We start from the raw sequence: 17,579 nt of genomic DNA on the forward strand, positions 1-17,579 counted from the left end.
AGTAAATCCTAATGTAACAAGACATTGCAGAGGGCTAATACAGTCTTTTCAAGGTGAATACATTTACAGCTATAAACACACATCAAGTAATAGCTCTGAAATCAGAGATGGCTTTCCCTCAGCAGGCATTTTGATGCTACCAAGTTTGTTCGTTTGAATAGAGAATTAGATTTTTTAAAAACTAACATCAAATCCCGCTGCTTAGGGATCATATACACATCCTACACGAACATCCAAAAAAATACTGGAGATTAATCTATACAATTATCTACAATTCAGTACACATTAGTTGAAATTGTCAAGTCAATCATTCACTACTTATGATTTTTTCACCTGTGTCAACAACCTGCCTTTAGAGGAAAAAAACCCAGAACCTTAACAACAGTATCAGGACTTGAGAAGATATTCTTAAAGCTAACGTTTAGCTTTATGACCATAAACCACTAGTACTTACAGCTTCTTAAAAGAGTATTAGTTGCAATTACGTAACTGACAGACTGCTTCCCAATATTAGGCCAAATTTTCCAAAGGCAGCTTAAGATGCAAGTAAGCATTTTCTACCACTAGACACTGGAGTGCCCGTGAAACCCAAAGGCTAAGAACCTTTAAAAGTCAGCAGATTGTCATCTGCCCTCCCATCCCATTCTTTATAACAATTAAAAAAAGAAGAAAGCATGAAGGGTTACTTTCAACTCGGGTTTTTTGAAACAAGTTCAAGCAAAAATTTGCACTTTTACACATGAAAGAATTGTTATTTCTTTAAGAATTTAACAGCTCAGTGATCCAGAGTTCTAAAGGGTAAGTGTATCCAATGGAGGGGGTTAAAAATAAGATTTAATATGGGGGATAGGGAGAAAGCAAAGTGAGTTTTACCCACCTCTACTGAACAAGGGGAAAACTTCAACCTGCTTTTCCTTTTGAATTTTAAGATTGTATACAACATACTATTAACTCAATGCATATAAACAGAAGGACATCTTTTATTCACTAGACTTCAGTGAAACAGAGAGCTTTAAAGCTACTACAAGCTTGCTTTCTGGTGTATAGAAACAGTTAATTTTCTTACGCTCTTCCTGAAGTCAAAGCCTGACATACTCAGTTCAGTGAAACTATGTGTTAGAACTCATGCATTTTGTAAGGCATTAAGTTCAACTGACTACAATACACGTATCTCTTTCAAACGTAGAAAATTACTGCAAATCTACCCTCCAAGTTTAGTAACTGTCTTGACAGCTACAGCCTATACAGGACAATCCCAGATGAAGCAGCATGCTTTGGCCAGACCCCTGGAGATGGCAAGAGCTTAATCATCTTGCACCTTTACAGGAGGTAGGTGAAAGAATCTCATAATCCTGTTCTACATAGGCTCTGCTAATACCTCATCACTGCAGAACTGAATACCTTCAGGAGCACGTTAAAACAACACAGCTAACAGGGTCATGGTTTTCCTTTCCCACACAGTCTCCGGGGAATGATGCAAGTGTAGCAGAGTATCTTGGTTTAGAATTATGTTATTAAATACAGCCATGTTAGAGAAGGCAGGGTCAAAGGCACATGCCTCACGGAACAGAAAAAAACATAAACCACAACTCTATAGGTGCCTGTAAAATTCACTCTACAATCACAAATGGTGCCAAACAAAAATAAACATAGTTCTCTGTACAAACAGGTTCCACTGACTGTAGGCGGCTATCACAAAAAGTAACCACAAGGAAATATGTTTCTGTTAAGAGCATACATAACTGTTACGGACATTACTTGGGCAGGGCAAAGCAGTTCCCCTCCTATCACGTCGGGCTTTTACAGACACACGTGCAATGGTCTGCCACTGTGCACCTTCCACAGCCACTTTCTATACAAGTGCACATGGACTACAGCATGTTTTTAAATGAACTGAAAAGCCTAGATTATGGAACACTTTTGGCATCATACAGATTCATCAGCAACTGCAAGTGCCAATATTCCTAAGATGGCGACCACAGCATAGCTAAAGAAGTATGAACAGGGACAGTATTTCAATAGCAATTCACTTGTGTAAAAAATATTCCAAAAGTCAAGAAGCTTATGGTTTGCAGCTTCATCTGCACAAATTCATTTGTTCAACCCAGGACTATAGAATTCTCTTGAAATGATTATGGAATCTTTAATTTTTTTCTACTTTGAATACACCTGAGATGGAAAATAACATTTTGAGAAACAGTTCCTGGAAAATACTTAAGCAAATGCTGCTTTCTAACAGGGAGATAGAAAAGCCCAATAATTTCAAACTTTGTGAAATAATCTAAGCTACTTGTGTGTTTTATTTCCATGTCTCTATCCAGGTACATACACTTAAATCTCTCACTGCCCAAACATCATTACCTTCGAAGAACAACCAAAGTACAAAGGCACAAAATATCATTTCAAATGGTCACAAACCTGACTGCAGACGTGACATCATAGTTCTTATACTTCTTATGATCTTTTGGTCAAGTTTTTACAGCCAGTCATTCTTCAAACTATTTGATCTACACAAAATGTCCCAACTGCCGATTCCGATACGTGAAATTGCACATTACCCTTGGAAAAATAGGTTTATCAGACTCTCTTATCAGTTGCCGCAACCTTGTCCGTTCCCCTTACCAAACGAAAAGCAGCAGGCTACTTGTTGTCCAGTATAACGTAACTACAGAGAATTAAAATACAAACTTTGAACATAAACACAAAAAAGGCACTTTTCTGATAAAAAAACCAGTTACTATTCTTCACTGTGAAGCCACATTTTATTCTCCAGGTCATCATCATAATGCAGCATGCCATCAAGCCATTCAAAGAAATTCACAGGAGAGACAAACACTCTTAACACTTTTGTATGGACCCAAAGTAAAATCTAACAAATGTTACTGTACTGCTGCTCAAACACAACTGTTAACACAAGCATGAGAGAGCTAACAGCACAGCAAATGACAGTTGTTCAAGAGCAGCATGTAGTCTCTGAAAATGAAAACTGTTGTTGAGGGCCGACCCAGTTAAGTGAGCTAAGGAACATTCCTTTGCCAATACTATTAACAGCAACAAATAAAGTTACAGATCATCCACGCTGAAAATTGTGCAAAGAACGCAGCATCGCTGAAGACTGACTTGCTTATCGGGAAGAAGGTTGTAGAGCTGAGGCTAGAATCCAGATTTTTAGCATAATACCTCACAGCAGTTGGATCAACGTATCTTAGTCCTCACCCACCAAAGACGCACTGTGTGCTCGTACTCTTCGTCCTGACAGTTGTCAGAGGATGGTTGGTTTAGAGCCGCAGTCACAAGGGCTTCTCCTCTTAATGCATGCATTATACACACACTCAAGCTGCGTATATCTAATACATGGTTTATCTAATAGGCAGCTAGACACAGGCTAAAAAGAAAGGTATTTTGCAAATCTGATTCTCCAGTACTCTTTCTTTACTAGCAGCACAGTATCTGATGTACTGTGCTTCCTTCCTGAAGGAAGTCTGGTTATTTGAAACAAACTATCAACTCATTCTAATCATCAAGAGTTATTAATTACCTACTTCTGCAACCATACAGCCAAGTATGTTCAGAAAAGGTATCATCAACATGAGTGTCACAAAGCCAGAGTAGCAAGAAATGGCTTCTAATATGGCTAGAACTGAAGAAGTGGTTATAACTAAGTTGCAACGTGTCACCCTCCCCCCGATTTAACTCAAAAAAGCAAAGTTTCCTAGCAGACATGCTCTTGCCTTTATCACTTAGTTACTCCACAGCATGCAGAGTCCAATGTCACTTTTGCCATCATCCAAAAATCCAGGCTTCCCCTTCCTCCTCTTCACTCTATTTACCTTCAGGAATGTACACCTTTCAAGCGTTCAAATTGCTTACCCCCCCTTCCATCAAAGGCACTGTGCCCCTTCCCCCTCTCCGAGAACAACTTTCCTCTTTTCCCCTCTCTCCCTTTACAAACTTGCAGCGCTCCAGACACATCTGCAGATAGAAGGGTTTCTCGTTCTCACCCACTGCTAACAGCAACACACGCAGCTTGCCTGGCTGCTGCTTAGTCACTGGCCTTCAGGTTACAGCCATTTAGATGGAACTTTGTCCCCCACACGCAAAATTTCAGTACCATGGAGTTCAACCAATGTTTACCATTAATAAATTAAATGCCACACTCTTACCACAGTTATTTCCTACTTCAAAAACTCAAGGAAGCCTGTGGTATTTGAACACCACTGCACAGGAACACTTTAATTTTTTTCTAATGCCACCACGCAAGTTCTGATAGAGCTTATGTTTCTGCCTTTCTGAACACACACTGAAGAAGCTATTGCAAGATGTGCAACCGTATTCAACTCCTTCTCTCGAGGGTTGATAAGTTCGAGATCTGGGAGAAAGGAGAATACAGTCTAAACTAAGTCTCAAGAAATCACGCACTAACTGCTCTACAGTACTTCATACACGTGATGTCTCATACGCATGAGAGAAAAAAGTAACACCACACATAAGGTCATTATTTTAGAATACCACACTTAAAGATTACAGCTGGAAGCGAGAAATCAGTAAGACATACACTACAATAACTGTATGCTTGCTTCCAGCAAAGATCAATTGAGAACTATTCAGATCATATTAGCTTCAACTGTACTGAATATAGGCAGGCTGATATAAGATCTAAATCTTAAATAGCCTCTCCATACTATCATCAGTCATCTAATTTTCCAGTTGCCTTCTATGAGCTGGTGACAGGTCATTTTCGCTTCTACAAAGCTTGCAGCTGAAGAAACACAGTGGAATGCTCACTAAATCATAAACTATCATATTTCTTAAAAATGACATATTACCATTCATAGTCTAAAGAAAAAAAATCAACTGCAGCCAGGAATTCAGGGGTTTATAACCTTTCAAAACTACACAAAGGCAAACAACCTGACAGTACTGAACAATAGTCCACACTGAGGCATAACTAAAACAGTAGTTATTTCTGTTAATCAGCTTCTACAAACATTTGTTCCTATCCAGAAGTTTTGGGGGCCCTCCTTTTTAATAATACTATTTAGAGAACCGTCTCCCATCTTTTTATCTTCCATTCTCCTGAAAGGAATTTGATTTTGCAAGTAAACAAACTACTTCCAGTTAGTCTGCGCCAGTTGTGTCTATGTGGCTGTCACTCTAACAAACCAGACCCTCACGCAGACCCACCGGACTGATGCCGGCTTGGGTGTTCCACACAGGAACAATCCCAAGTGCCACTGAGGATCAGCCAGTGCCTGGCAAGCAGCTCCATCAGCAACACTGGCTTCAGCAGTCTTCCGCAGCACTCACTCCTTCCTATGCCCTCTGTTGTGACGGTACAGCTGTTTGTGCAGCCACGCAGGGAACCAGACTGGGAAATGATGCAGATTAACAATAACCCAGTAAAGAATTTTTACACGACAGCCAGGTCCTTAATCCAGTAAACTCAAATTTGGCCACCTCACAAGGCACATAGCCTTTGCTGGTCTGCGAGCCTCAGCAGTATCACAGAGTGCACAGGACACAATCGTACTTCCTTCTTCCTAGCAATCATAATTTTTAATTCACATTGAGGATATCAACATGTCATCAATACACAATACCCTCTTGCGTAACACAGAAAAAACACCTGTAAATTCATTCTAGTCTGAGTAAGTCTGACAGAATTAAGTTACTCTTTTTTGGGAACTCACTTGATCAACTCCATTAATAACTTCTGATTTCACAGTGTTCCATTGTAGACAGACTGCAATGATGAATTTAGACATGTAACCTGATTTTCCAGAATAGACTGCACTTTCTACACTACTCCTTTACTTTTCTCATTTCATTGATAAAAAGCTTTGACAGAAAAGTCAAAATCTTAGCACACCCTGCTCCTCCCCTTAAAAAAAAAAACACCAAACAAACCAACCCAAAAACCCAACCAAAAAAACCAACCCAGGAGTAGCAGTATGTACTCTTGCTTCCTGAAGTGTAAGGTCTCTGATAGGCCAACTACTACTCCAATACACCTCTTATTAAGTAGCCATATAAGTTAGTCCCTTTAAAATTCGTGACTATGAAGAAACATACAAAAATTACCAGGTGTCTTTTACAAAAACCTCCTGAACAGTTAACATGAGGAAGCATACTGCGTAAAAATACAATGCTTTTTATAAAAACTTTATAAAACTTCTTTTAATTATCAAAGTGCAGGAAGAACTCTTTCGAGGACCACAACAGTCCCAGTTCTGAAATTACTGTATCATTAACCCACATGAGTAACCCATTTGAAATAAGTGCAATTTCCTGTACATTAAAACCTCAACATAAGCTAGCATTTATATTTGAAGCCCACCATTGCAGCCTTGTAGGACACCTTAGGAGCACACTTCATACCTCACAGACGGGACTGAACAACTGACCTGCAAAATCCTGCAGTACTGGTTACTACCTCTCAAAACAGTGCACAACTAAGCTGTGGCGTCAGATAAGGCCCTATGTCTTCCAGACACAAAAGATTCCTCCTCTTTTTGCCATATTCCTTTTCCAATTACAGTCCTGGCATACAAAGAGAAGTTAAAATCCTCACTCTTTTAGTATTTTTTTGTTTGCTTAATTTTGGTCTGCTAAATAAAACTAAACTTCTCAATTTCTATTGCACGAGTTATGTTTGATAAGTTACTCAAGTGCCTTTTTTTTTAACACTCCAAGTATATCTAATTCTAGTTAGAAAAGTACATATTATCAAGATAAAGCTGCATATGCTTTTATTTAGTCCTGGTATCTATATGCTGCAAGTCAAAGGTCTCAACCTCACTACAGAATGTCTAGTGATCCAAAGAAGAAAAAAAAAAATCTGTGGTTTGAACTGAAAGCCTCATTCATTATGTGGTTAGTTCTGTGTACAAATAAATAACCTTTTGAAAAGGTTATCAGCTGTCTAGGCATTAGCTAAGAGTGCGCGTTTTAAGATTAAAATTCTTATGCCTTTGAAGAACTATCACATGTTCTAATACACTCACTTTCTGTATATACCCAATTTGTCAAAAGCTTCACAGGTAATATCTTATCATCCATTCTGGTTTAGAAGGGAAAATAAAGTCTTCTCCCATCAGTTGCAGTTATCCATAGACAGCAACCTTTTAAAGTCTTTCATAATAGCTTCTAACTCCGATTTAGCAGCAGGGTATTTTTCAGTGAAAGCAGAAGATGCTTCTTTCCAGCAGCGAGGCAAGACTATACTGGAGTCAGCCATATCACATGAATTGAATTGTTAATGTACGAAGGATATCACTGCACAGAGCCCAGTATCTGTTTGGGGCAAAATCGGCTCCCACACAGAGCTAGCGTAAACCCCGTTCTACCTGCAAGTGCTACTTGAGGACACAGAATTTCAATAGTAGTTTTGTGGATGGGTAGAAAGAGATTAATATTCAGTTTCTCTCTGAAGAGATTATATAAACAATATGAGATGTTTTACAGCAGTCCAAATCAGTCCTTTTTCTTGCAATAACAAGGAAAAGGCTGAACACTTCTCACACGCCCTTTGGAATACTATCACATAAGTCTGATAAGGTACCAAACTGAAACTACAGATTGCACTGAAAGACACTTACCTAAAGTCACCATCAATAAGCACAATCCCCTTAAGTAAAGCCACTGTTTTGCTATAATTTCAAAACGCATACAAAACAGGACCAGGATAAATACATATACTTTGTAAAGGACACAGTTTTATTGAACTTGATTAACTGGAATACTACTGTTAAATACAAATGAAACCTAGGAAAAATAGAAACAAAACTCCAGAACAGAGACACTGCTGTTGGCGTAACAAAATGGGGATGTGAAGGTACACAGCCTGAACAAGTTCAATAATTAGACAGTTCTCAGGAATAAGCAGCAATGTTTCTGACAAGGATGACTCCGCCCTAAAGCACCTCTTTTAAAAATAATCTGATTAACCATTTAAATTCCAATATGGGTCACTACCAGAAATAACGAAGGACAGACGTGGACAAAGTTTGCCTGTCACTTTAAGAAACAGAAGAGCTATTGAATAAAATATATCTTGCTTTAATTTGAAGCATTGCTCAGTATCACAGGTAGACTCTTCCTAGAATGCTGCTGCAAATGCTTAACTTTTGACAGTTCTACAAACTCATACTGCAGACAATCAGAAAAGGATCTCACTGAGAAATTCCAGGGCAGACTTCTAAGCAAACTGTGGAATTGAGTCTAGGAGACTTGTGGAGATCCATGCAGCTCCTAAGCAGACATTCTCCCTCAACTCTCCAGGAGAATGCTTCCTCTTTCCTCTGCCTTCTCTCTCTAGACTGGAGAAAAGAAAGAGATCCATTATGAAGATCAGAGTAACTTAGCTATCAGGTCTCTTTTCAGACTTAGTGCTGAAGCTATGGGAAGCTTCCTTCCTTACAAGATTTTTCTCTATCCAGTAACTTCAGCATCTGCACACACTGCTAGACAGCTTTCATCTTGGGTAAAATATTGGAGGTACCCAAACAGAACCACAAAGAAAAAGTTATTATTGAGCTTTGTGCTTGCTCTTCCCCTTAACAGGATTCTTGAGTGTCCAGATGCACAATTTACTGTAATCGTTTGTTGAGCAAGGCAACTGTTCTGGCTTGATCAGTATTGTAGGGGTTAAACCAGTTAGAAGCAGCAAACAGCTACAGTTACATATTTGCACCGCAAATCCAGACACTAAGATAGCAGCTTCTGATGCAGAGGGTGAGTCTGCCTAAGAAAACATATTTACCAACAACTTTACAGCCTTACCAGTTTTTGTATGCTACTAACACCATCTGAAGTTCTAGATTCCACAGTACCTGCAGATCCACTGAAGCACAGTAAACAAGACTTATGCTTTCCTAGTTTACAGTACCTACAGAAAAAAAAAAGGGGGGGGGGGGGAAACCAACCGAAAAAAAAACCTGAAGGCAATTAGGAGTCAGAGCCAAGAGACTGAATTCGGGGGGGGGGCGGGAATTAAAAAAATCACTTTTGTCACACTTCAAGTTCAAACATTTTTATCAGAAAACCAGGACAGAAGTCCAGAGGCCACCTTTCTCTTTTTGGCTCTGTCATCTGCTGCCCACTTGTTTCAAGAGAGCCACCTCTGCAACTCAGGTTGCCCTCTCCCATTTATTTTTAACAGATGGGGAAAATAGCCACCTACCTCAAAGAGCCAAAAATTAGTCAACATTGGAAAGCACCAAACTGCTCGCAGACAACTGTGAAACAGAAGTTTCAAGAAGCTTACAGCCTTTTTTCAAAGCAGAAGTCTCAGCTCTAAGGTTTGAAACAGCTCTTTTCCTGTTCTTTTTGCAAGTTCATATGCCACAATTCTAATGGCATACAAAAGACCTCTTGATCTTTGGGGCAAGTGACTGTAATAACAGATTGCAGGCACTGTTTCCTCATTAATACATAAAAATTCCAAGAGTGACCTAAGCCTGTTTCTTGCTTGCTCAGACGCACCTCAACCAAAGGCTTACAAGTAAGTGGGCATATTGCTTTGCTAGTTAAGAAAGAATTGCTATCAAAAGTAGCTACAATAAAAACAGCCTCGGAAGTAGATACACACCACAGAACAAATCCAAGGCATCAAAAACTTCAGGCCTTACTATTTATTGGCTTCCCTGTTAGCTGTCACTTGACAAAGAATAACCCATCAAATTCAACTGGCAACTGAGGGACCACCATCATCAGACCTTTTATTTTACTCTTTAGGGAGAGACTTATGAAATAGGTTGTGTTGCGTGGAAAGAAACAGCCAGACTTCTCAGCAATGAAACACTCTCTACTGAATAAAAAAAGTATTTAAACGAAGTCACGCAATCCATCATCTGATAGGTCTAAAACCAACACCAAAGCATCTTCCTTATTTTACCACAGAAGACATCTTATGTCTTATAGGTATATACAAGTATCTGGTAAAACAGACACCTGTCCCATAACCACAAAACTGACTTCTCATGACAATTAACTGTGAAACCTGAAAGATCCTCTAAGAAGTCTCCTTTAACTTAATAAAGTTACTTTAAGGCTACTGAGGATCTGATCAAGATTATTAAATTTGCCTGGTTTGCACGCACATTTTCACCTTCCAGTCCTCAAATATTTACACTTACATGCATGTTTGTACCTCCATACTATCTGTTTCAAACTTTCATCCTTTTATAAGCAAAAGACAAAAATGCTCCAGAGCTTATCTTCTATCAAACCCAAACATACTAACCCTATTTTCACCCAGTCAAAATTTTTCAATACTCTACTCCTAAGATGAATCTTGATAAGGCATTTGAATTCCCTTACAAATACAGGCAGTCCAATAATAAAAATGAACCTTCAGCACCGTCCTGTACGTGAGCCACAGACGACAATATATTCAAATCTTTTGGCAAGGTTAGACCCTAAACTTTTAAAAACACAGAGGAATTTTAGCATGGAGAACAACACTGAACGTTTCATTGCTTCCCTCCCACTCATTTAAAACAAACCGACAAACCCCAACAAATTTAAGAGGGGAAAAAAAACCCAGAAAACACAGAAATGAGAAATCCCAAGACAAACCACAGCTAGAAGTCCCTCAGATTCGACAAGGCTGCCCTACAGCCCCTTCACAAGTTTAAATACCACTATTATGACAAAACAACTATTCGCCAAGAGACCAGAGACATTATTTTACCCCTCCACGACAGCAAGAATGAAAAGTTTCCCCGTCCTTCCTACCGCTGCGGCTCCCGAAGCTGTCACCCCGCCGCGCCTCACGGGCTGACCCCCGGGGGGAAGGCCCGGCCGCCACCCAGACCCGCCCGTGCGGCGTTTCCCCGCCCGGGTCAGGGCGGGCCGCCCGGCTCCAGGCCGCGGCGGTGTGGCGCACTCAGTAAAGCGCTCGCCCTCCACCTCCCTCCCGCGCTCCCACCTCTTAGGGCAGGGAGGAAAACACTCCCCGCGTCCCGCCGAGACGCCGCAGGGACGGCGGCAGGCAGGGAGACCGCCTCTGCTCTCCCCATTGCCCTTCCACTGCCCCAGGGGACAGCCCCGCGGCAGGGAGCCGGCCCGGGGGCTCTCTCCCCGCTGCCCCGGGCCCGGCCGCCCTTTGTTCCGGCTCCCGGCCCCGAAGCAGCCGGCGGCAGGCGGCGCGGCGGCCCGCGTCCTTCCCCCGCACCCGGGGCTCCCCCAGAGGGGCTGCCGGGCCCCCACCTCAGCGGGAAGGAGGCCGGGGGCGCCCGCTCTCTAACTTTTGTTATGGTCGCGGTAGAGACGGGAGGGAGGGGGAAGGAAACACAGAGCCTCGGGGGGAAGCGGGCCCAGGCGGCTCGGCAGCCCCCCGGCCTCCACAACGGGCGGAGGCCCCGGTCGTCGTCGTCCCCCCCGCGGTGCTGAGTCACCCCCGCGGCGGGGCTGCGCCCCCTCCCCGCGCCCCACAGACAATGGCGAGGGCGGGCCGTGCCCCGGCCCTCCCCCGCCGCCCCCGGCCCCGCTCGGCCCCGCACCGTGATGTTGCAGTGGATGGTGAGCGGCGGCGGCGGCTGGGGGCTGGAGCCCGGCGGCGGCGGCAGGAGCACGAACTGGCAGTGGAGCTCGTCCAGCTTCCAGGAGACGATGCGGAAGCGCTCGTGGTCCTTGTCGAAGATAGACTCGAGGAACTTCAGCTCGGCCTTGAGCCCTGACACCGACATCCTGGCCTCATCTCCGGGCCCGGGCCTGCGCCGCCTCCCTCCGCCTTAGCCCGGCCCGACCCTGGCCCCGGCCGCGCCTGCGGGGCGGAAGATGGCGGGAGGGCGGGGGGCCCGGGGCAGCCCCAGCCGGCGGGGGGACGGCGGGCGCAGTGGCAGCTCCCTTTGTACCAGCCCCCTGCACCCACTCGCTCGCTTAAAAGGGCAACAGCCGAGTCGGCTCCCCCTTCCCTTCCCCTTCCTCCCCGGCGGGCTGGGCCAGGCCCGCCAACCGCCCCGCCCTCGCCCTGCCCTCCTCCCGTTAGGCCTGCCCCGCTCCCGGGACACACGCAGCGGAGCCGGGCCGGCCCCCTGCTCCTCCCCCGGGGCTGCCGCCCGCCTCCCCGCGTCCGTCCCAGCGCCCTCGGCCAGCGTCGCGCCCGCCCCCGCGGCCCGGACAGGGCTGCCCCGCGGCAGCCCTGCGGGCTCTGCCCCAGACCCCGTCCGGGCACTGCCTTCTGCTGCCCCCGGCTCGGAGCCGCCCGGCCCCCTGCTCCCGGACCGCAGTGACTGCTTACCCGTGCTTCTCCTCCTCCTCCTGCTCAGCCCTGCGGAAGGGCGCGCGGTCTCCCTTCCTCACCGCACTTCTATTGCGCTGAGAAAAACTGCGGCTTGTGTTTCAACTTGTATCTCAGAGTCCTGTCGGTCCCTCCAGTACTCTTAGAGGTCAGCCAACATAAACCAGGAACTCCTGTCCCGACATTTCTGACGGATCAATACAAATAAAACGTCGTGTCAATCTTTGCAGGCTGAAAAGAAGCAACACAGAGACCAAGAAAAATTGTTAGTGCTGCACTTAAGTTCCACTGTAATTGTTTGTGCAAAATTTTACCCCCTGAAAAAGCACCACAAAGCATGAAAGTGAATTAAATGCTTGCTACATTCAGGGATCAGGAGACACTGCCTCTATTTCTATCACTTCTTGACACTGGAAGAATAATCTCTGCACCTTTATTTGTCCCTTTCCATCTTGGTTTTGTCTATTGACAGTTGACAGCTCTTTGGGAACAAGGATCAGCTCTCAGATGGCATAAAGAGATTACTGTGATACAAGTAATACTGTTGCAGAGAGTCCTTCTTGTTTCCCAACCAGCTTTTAATTAATGCAGTGCACACACGCACAAACCTGGAGTAGGGAATTACCTTTTTTTTTCATTGATATTTTATATAAATCTTTAGTTCCAAAGAAACTGGCAGCACTTCACAAACCACAAGCTGAATCTTGTCAAGTGGTGAGAACTCTAATCTTGATCCAGAAAAAGTTATGCACATGCCCAACTCCAAGCATATGGAAGTCTTACTGATTTGTGGGCTTGAAATCTTCTATCCTTCCAGCAAAGAGAGCTGCAAAGAACACACTTTGCTACAAAAGAAGCCAGGAAGGACTGACACTGGTTAAATACTCTGAAAGATAACAAAGGCCACAGAGTTGAAAGACCTGGGGTTTTTTTTCAGGTATCATTTGAAAGCCTCCTGTTACACTGTGTGCACAACTCAGCTTTCCTAGAAGGGCTGAACTATGTGTTGGCACAGACTGTATGGCCTGCAAAGCAACAACAGAGAGGATATGACTGTTGTCTGTCAATGCATCAACAGGCAGGGTGAAGACCTTTGAGAGATAAGGGAAGATCTAAGTGTAAGTGCAAGTTAGCTATAAACAAACAGCAGAAAAATTATGTCTATACCTATTAGAAAAGGAGGGCCTGGAAGAGCCTTTCTGTGGGAACACCAGAGACAAAACTAAACAAAACAGACTTTGTCAGATGTTACATGATGTGACGCATGAAACAGCAGAGGCATGAATTTGGTGACTCAGCCCTATTTCCCTCATTTTGGCCTAGAATGCCTCACTGCAGCAGATAGGTGGGGAGGCTTTGCATGTTCAAACCACACCTTTCGTCACACTGTACCAGAACTGCCTCTATCACTGCCTCTGGTTTTCCATCCTCCTTGTCTTCTATGCCTCTCCATTGACTGTGACACCCCATTTATTTGGCAGCTGCACAGCTGAGACGTGCTGGCTGGGGGGGTGACATGCCTGCACTAGCTGACGAGCTGGTGAAAGGCAGGAGAACCTCTCTCAGGCACCCAGTAATCCAAACATCATGGAGTCTCCCGACCATCTAGCAAGCCAAACTGCTTAATCCACCAAGTGTGTCCTGCAAGACATATATATATTTTTTTAAGTCTTGTCCAGAACTTTCCTCAGCTCCTTCAGTCTGCCTTTTTGTTGCAGGCTTCAAGAAGCAACATGCAGCTGCACAGCCACCACTCCCGTAAGTTCTATTGCACTTCTCTGTAGTTAGTAGGCATTGCGCAAGCTGCGACGTTGCCTGTGACTTCATTTCTGTGATAAGACCTTGAGAACACATTGGGGTTGCCTTGCTCTCTGGAATACAGAGGCTGTTTCAGAGGTGTAAAGAGTTGTTCGTCATGTCTGACTCATTCCCATTTCTTCCTTCAGGGACTTGCCATGGGGCTTTGACATGAATCTCATGTTGGTCACAAGATGACTCAGGAAATCCTGAGTCTCCCAAGACCAAAACAAATGCACACAGGGAAAGACCTGACATCTCTGGGTAATAAAAGAAATTAATCCTGGTAAAGACCCTCTGGAGCACTGTATCAGATTCTAGTAATTGCAGATGCTCTTAAGTTCCCTCGATCTATATTGCCTGTAAGCACCATTTTTTTCTACCTTTCTTCCTCAACATCATGGGAACCTCTCTCTAGCTATCATACAGCTAGATTTGCTCTGCTAGGGATCTGAACTTTGGCCAAACCTCTCTGTTGGGAAGACAAGATACCTACATAACCTTCATTTCTTTTCCCTCTCTTTCATTTAAATATAACAGTTTTGTAAGAGTTTTCAACTAAAACTCCCAGAAAAACAGCAGATTCCTCATTGCTTTCTTGGGTAGAACTGGCAAGAAAGGAAGCTGCAAACGGTTTAGAGCAAAATTTTCTTTCCCATTAGTGTTCACTGCAGTCCTGTCCCCGACACATCAGCTAGGCATGTCCCTGCTGAGACAGAAAGCCGGCAGCAAGGGGTGAAGAGAACTGAAGGACAGATGAGTTCAGGATGAGCCATTAAGAAGGAAATGAACAATGATGTAGGATGGATGGGCTGTGATTTAAATAAGAGTTGTTCGAGGCTTAAAGAATGTTCCAGAGCACAGATGAATTTCAGTTTATATTAGTCCTTTTCTTCCTGTGAATGCCTTTTCCAGATCTGCTGTATTTCCAGCTTTACCCAAGTGAAGCTCCTGTACATTCATTCAGTTGAATGTTTGTGCCTGGCAGAGGATTGATTTGCTTCTCTGAGAATAGTTTATGGTTTTGGTTTTTGACCTCACTTCTCTTGTTTACAGCCTAGCCCTTAGAAAGGGCCTGTTTAATTCTGATGTCACTTTCCTGAGAGAAGTGGCAGGCACCAAAGAAGGAACCGCCATTTCAGAAATAAGGAAGGCCCAGATCTTTTGTAACCTTGACCCTCAGCAGAAGGAGAAAGAAAAGGATAAAGTTAATGAGATGGGAGGAAGCATAAATTTGTTTTAGTGATGGATGATGCAGTTTGATAATAACTGATACCGAGGTAGAACTTAAACTTTTTCACAGGTAGCAGCAGAACCTGAGACTGGAAAAGACAAACGATACCCATAAAGAGAAGGGTAAAGCAAGAACCTTACCTGAAACCATGGGCAAAGGCAGAAAGATTCAAGAGGATCCTGGTTTTCTAAGATACAATCCAAGTTGTCTTGCTCACCAAAGCCAGGCTTTCATGTAAACTTCTGAGCTCACAGCATCAAAGTAATTGCTTCAATAACGAAGTCACTTTCAAAGCATTTTAGAAAAACCATACGTCAGTGCAAAAAAGCTGATGAAATGGCTGGACAATGCAGTTTCAAGAAGCATGGCATGCAGTGGACATGGGATTGCTTAGTCCCTCAAATACCTATTTTACTTTTAAAGGCTTTAATAGGTAAGAAATGGCATTTCAAAACCAGCCTGTCCAAGAGCAGCTTTGGACAGACAGTGATCCTGTTGCCCAGATGTTCAGGGACGGACATCAAGGAGGTCTCCAATACTATGGCCACGAGTTTAACATTAAAAAAAAATTTAAAAATAGTAGCATGGCTTTACCCAGGATGGTCAGAGCATAGTTTTCAGTTACAATTGTTCCGAGTCCATCCCTGTGGCTGCCAGCAACTGAGTCAAATAGGTCCCTTCTTCAGGGCATTTTTGCTCAGCCACTGAAGAGTGTTTGTAATCCTGTACAGGAAACAGCAATAACCTTTTGGTGAAGATTTCATTACTATTTGTGGATTTGTTGTTCTGGCTATATTTATATATATTACTGAACAGTGTATATTTTAAAACAGTCAAAAGCTGAATAGTGTCTGCAAAGCAAGGTAAATGATATGTTTTTGTTCCATTTGAAAGTTGCAGGAATTCATTTATTAGCAGAAAGGTGCCACAAGAAAGCAAAGCCATGTTAATCACAGTCTTATAATGCTGCAGATAGGGATTAGAATCCACTGTACAAACCCATCAGAAACCAAACTCCTTGCACGTACTTTTAAATGCTCAGTAAGGGAATACACTTGATGGCTCACATAGCTTCTTAAAAACAGATGAAAAGCACATCTATGAAAGCAATAAGGAACCATGCAGCCCTATCTGAGACATGCCGTTTAATAAAATAACAGAACGAGCTAGAGACAACAGAGAAAAAAGGAAAACGTGGTATCATTTTTCCAAACCCAGCTGGGTGAGGGAAGAGATAGCTGCATGGAGCACTGTTCAGGGCATAGTAACACACCTTCCCTTAACTCCCTAGGACTTGCACCCCTTCCTTGGAATCCACACAGACTCATAAGCCTTACAGGGATCAGCGAGCTTATCTTCCCTTGCCATCACAAAAGCTTAAAAGGGATGGACAGGAGCAGAGGTCAGATGCCAGGCTCAGTCCTGCTAAATACATTTCTGGCTGGAAGGGGAGGTAGGGAAATGGGCAGATCCCCAGGTCAAGTACTCACAGTGCTGAGATGCAATCTTAATCACAGCTGAACACACAGCTCCTTCATCTTCTTTCTTTTTTCTTATTTTGATAGGCAGTGAAATAGTTAATGTTGTCTATATTTAAAATATCAGTACAAGGCATCTGACTTGGCAGGCACCAAGATGAACCGGGCAGCTCAGAGTTATTGTTTCAGATTCTGCAAGCACAGCCAGATATCACCACGTCACTTTGCCTGGAAAACACAAATCAAATACACCTCAGCCACCATACCATCCAGGGGTTTCTCATTTACTCTTACTACTTTCTGTAGTTTAGATTTTGGGGAACAAAGCGGTGCCTATGACAGTAGTCTCCCTGTTCAAGCCTTCAAAAGAAGGTCTCAAGTGCTGCACAAACACTAACGCTACCAGTATCACACCAAAAGAGGCATAGGATACAGCCTCATTTTATACATGGGGAAAGTCTACATTTTGGGAGGTAGTGTTACTGCAGAACCGCGTGCATAGAACCCGATCACGGTCTAGCACTGCAGTAACTCAGTTAACTTCATTTCTGACCCAGACTTGGAAAAGACTTTATCAGAGTTACACAGTGAGCTTGTGTCAATGCTGGGGCTTGTCCTGCTTCTGCTGTTTGTCCAGAGTCCAGCTGTCTGAGACAGACACCTTGAGTCTGGGCCCGGTTCTACAGCGGCCTGTTCACAGCCTTGTTGTAGACTGAAACAGTCACAACTCCACCACGTCTAGCCATGTCCCATCCTACCCTAACACCCTCCTTGCTCGAAGGGAGCAGACAAAGAGCCATTGGAGCTGTCGGAGCCCATACTTCAG

The 17,579-nt window shown here is 43.7% G+C and overlaps 1 protein-coding gene and 1 long non-coding RNA gene across 3 annotated transcripts in view; both read right to left on the bottom strand.

Annotated features, from left to right (window-relative positions):
• The window catches only part of UBE2Q2 (ubiquitin conjugating enzyme E2 Q2), a 52,217-nt gene extending 40,270 nt beyond the window's left edge, over positions 1 to 11,947 (bottom strand). Inside the window, exon 1 of one of the 2 annotated variants that reach the window (XM_054836395.1) lies at positions 11,505 to 11,947. In XM_054836395.1, the coding sequence (XP_054692370.1) occupies positions 11,505 to 11,690 (186 nt within the window). In that variant the 5' untranslated portion in view covers positions 11,691 to 11,947. The remainder of the gene's footprint in view (positions 1 to 11,504) is intronic. The other variant, XM_054836396.1, reaches the window with a different exon arrangement.
• Positions 11,948 to 12,250: 303 nt separating this feature from the next.
• LOC129210789 (uncharacterized) lies at positions 12,251 to 16,921 on the bottom strand. The gene is made up of 3 exons (XR_008578636.1): positions 16,766 to 16,921; positions 15,416 to 15,560; positions 12,251 to 12,475 (listed from the first exon to the last, which is right to left on the bottom strand). It is a non-coding gene; the product is annotated as an uncharacterized LOC129210789 (long non-coding RNA).
• Positions 16,922 to 17,579: the final 658 nt, after the last annotated feature.

This window comes from Grus americana, chromosome 10 (assembly GCF_028858705.1).
Source record: "Grus americana isolate bGruAme1 chromosome 10, bGruAme1.mat, whole genome shotgun sequence".
Classification (NCBI taxonomy): domain Eukaryota; kingdom Metazoa; phylum Chordata; class Aves; order Gruiformes; family Gruidae; genus Grus; species Grus americana.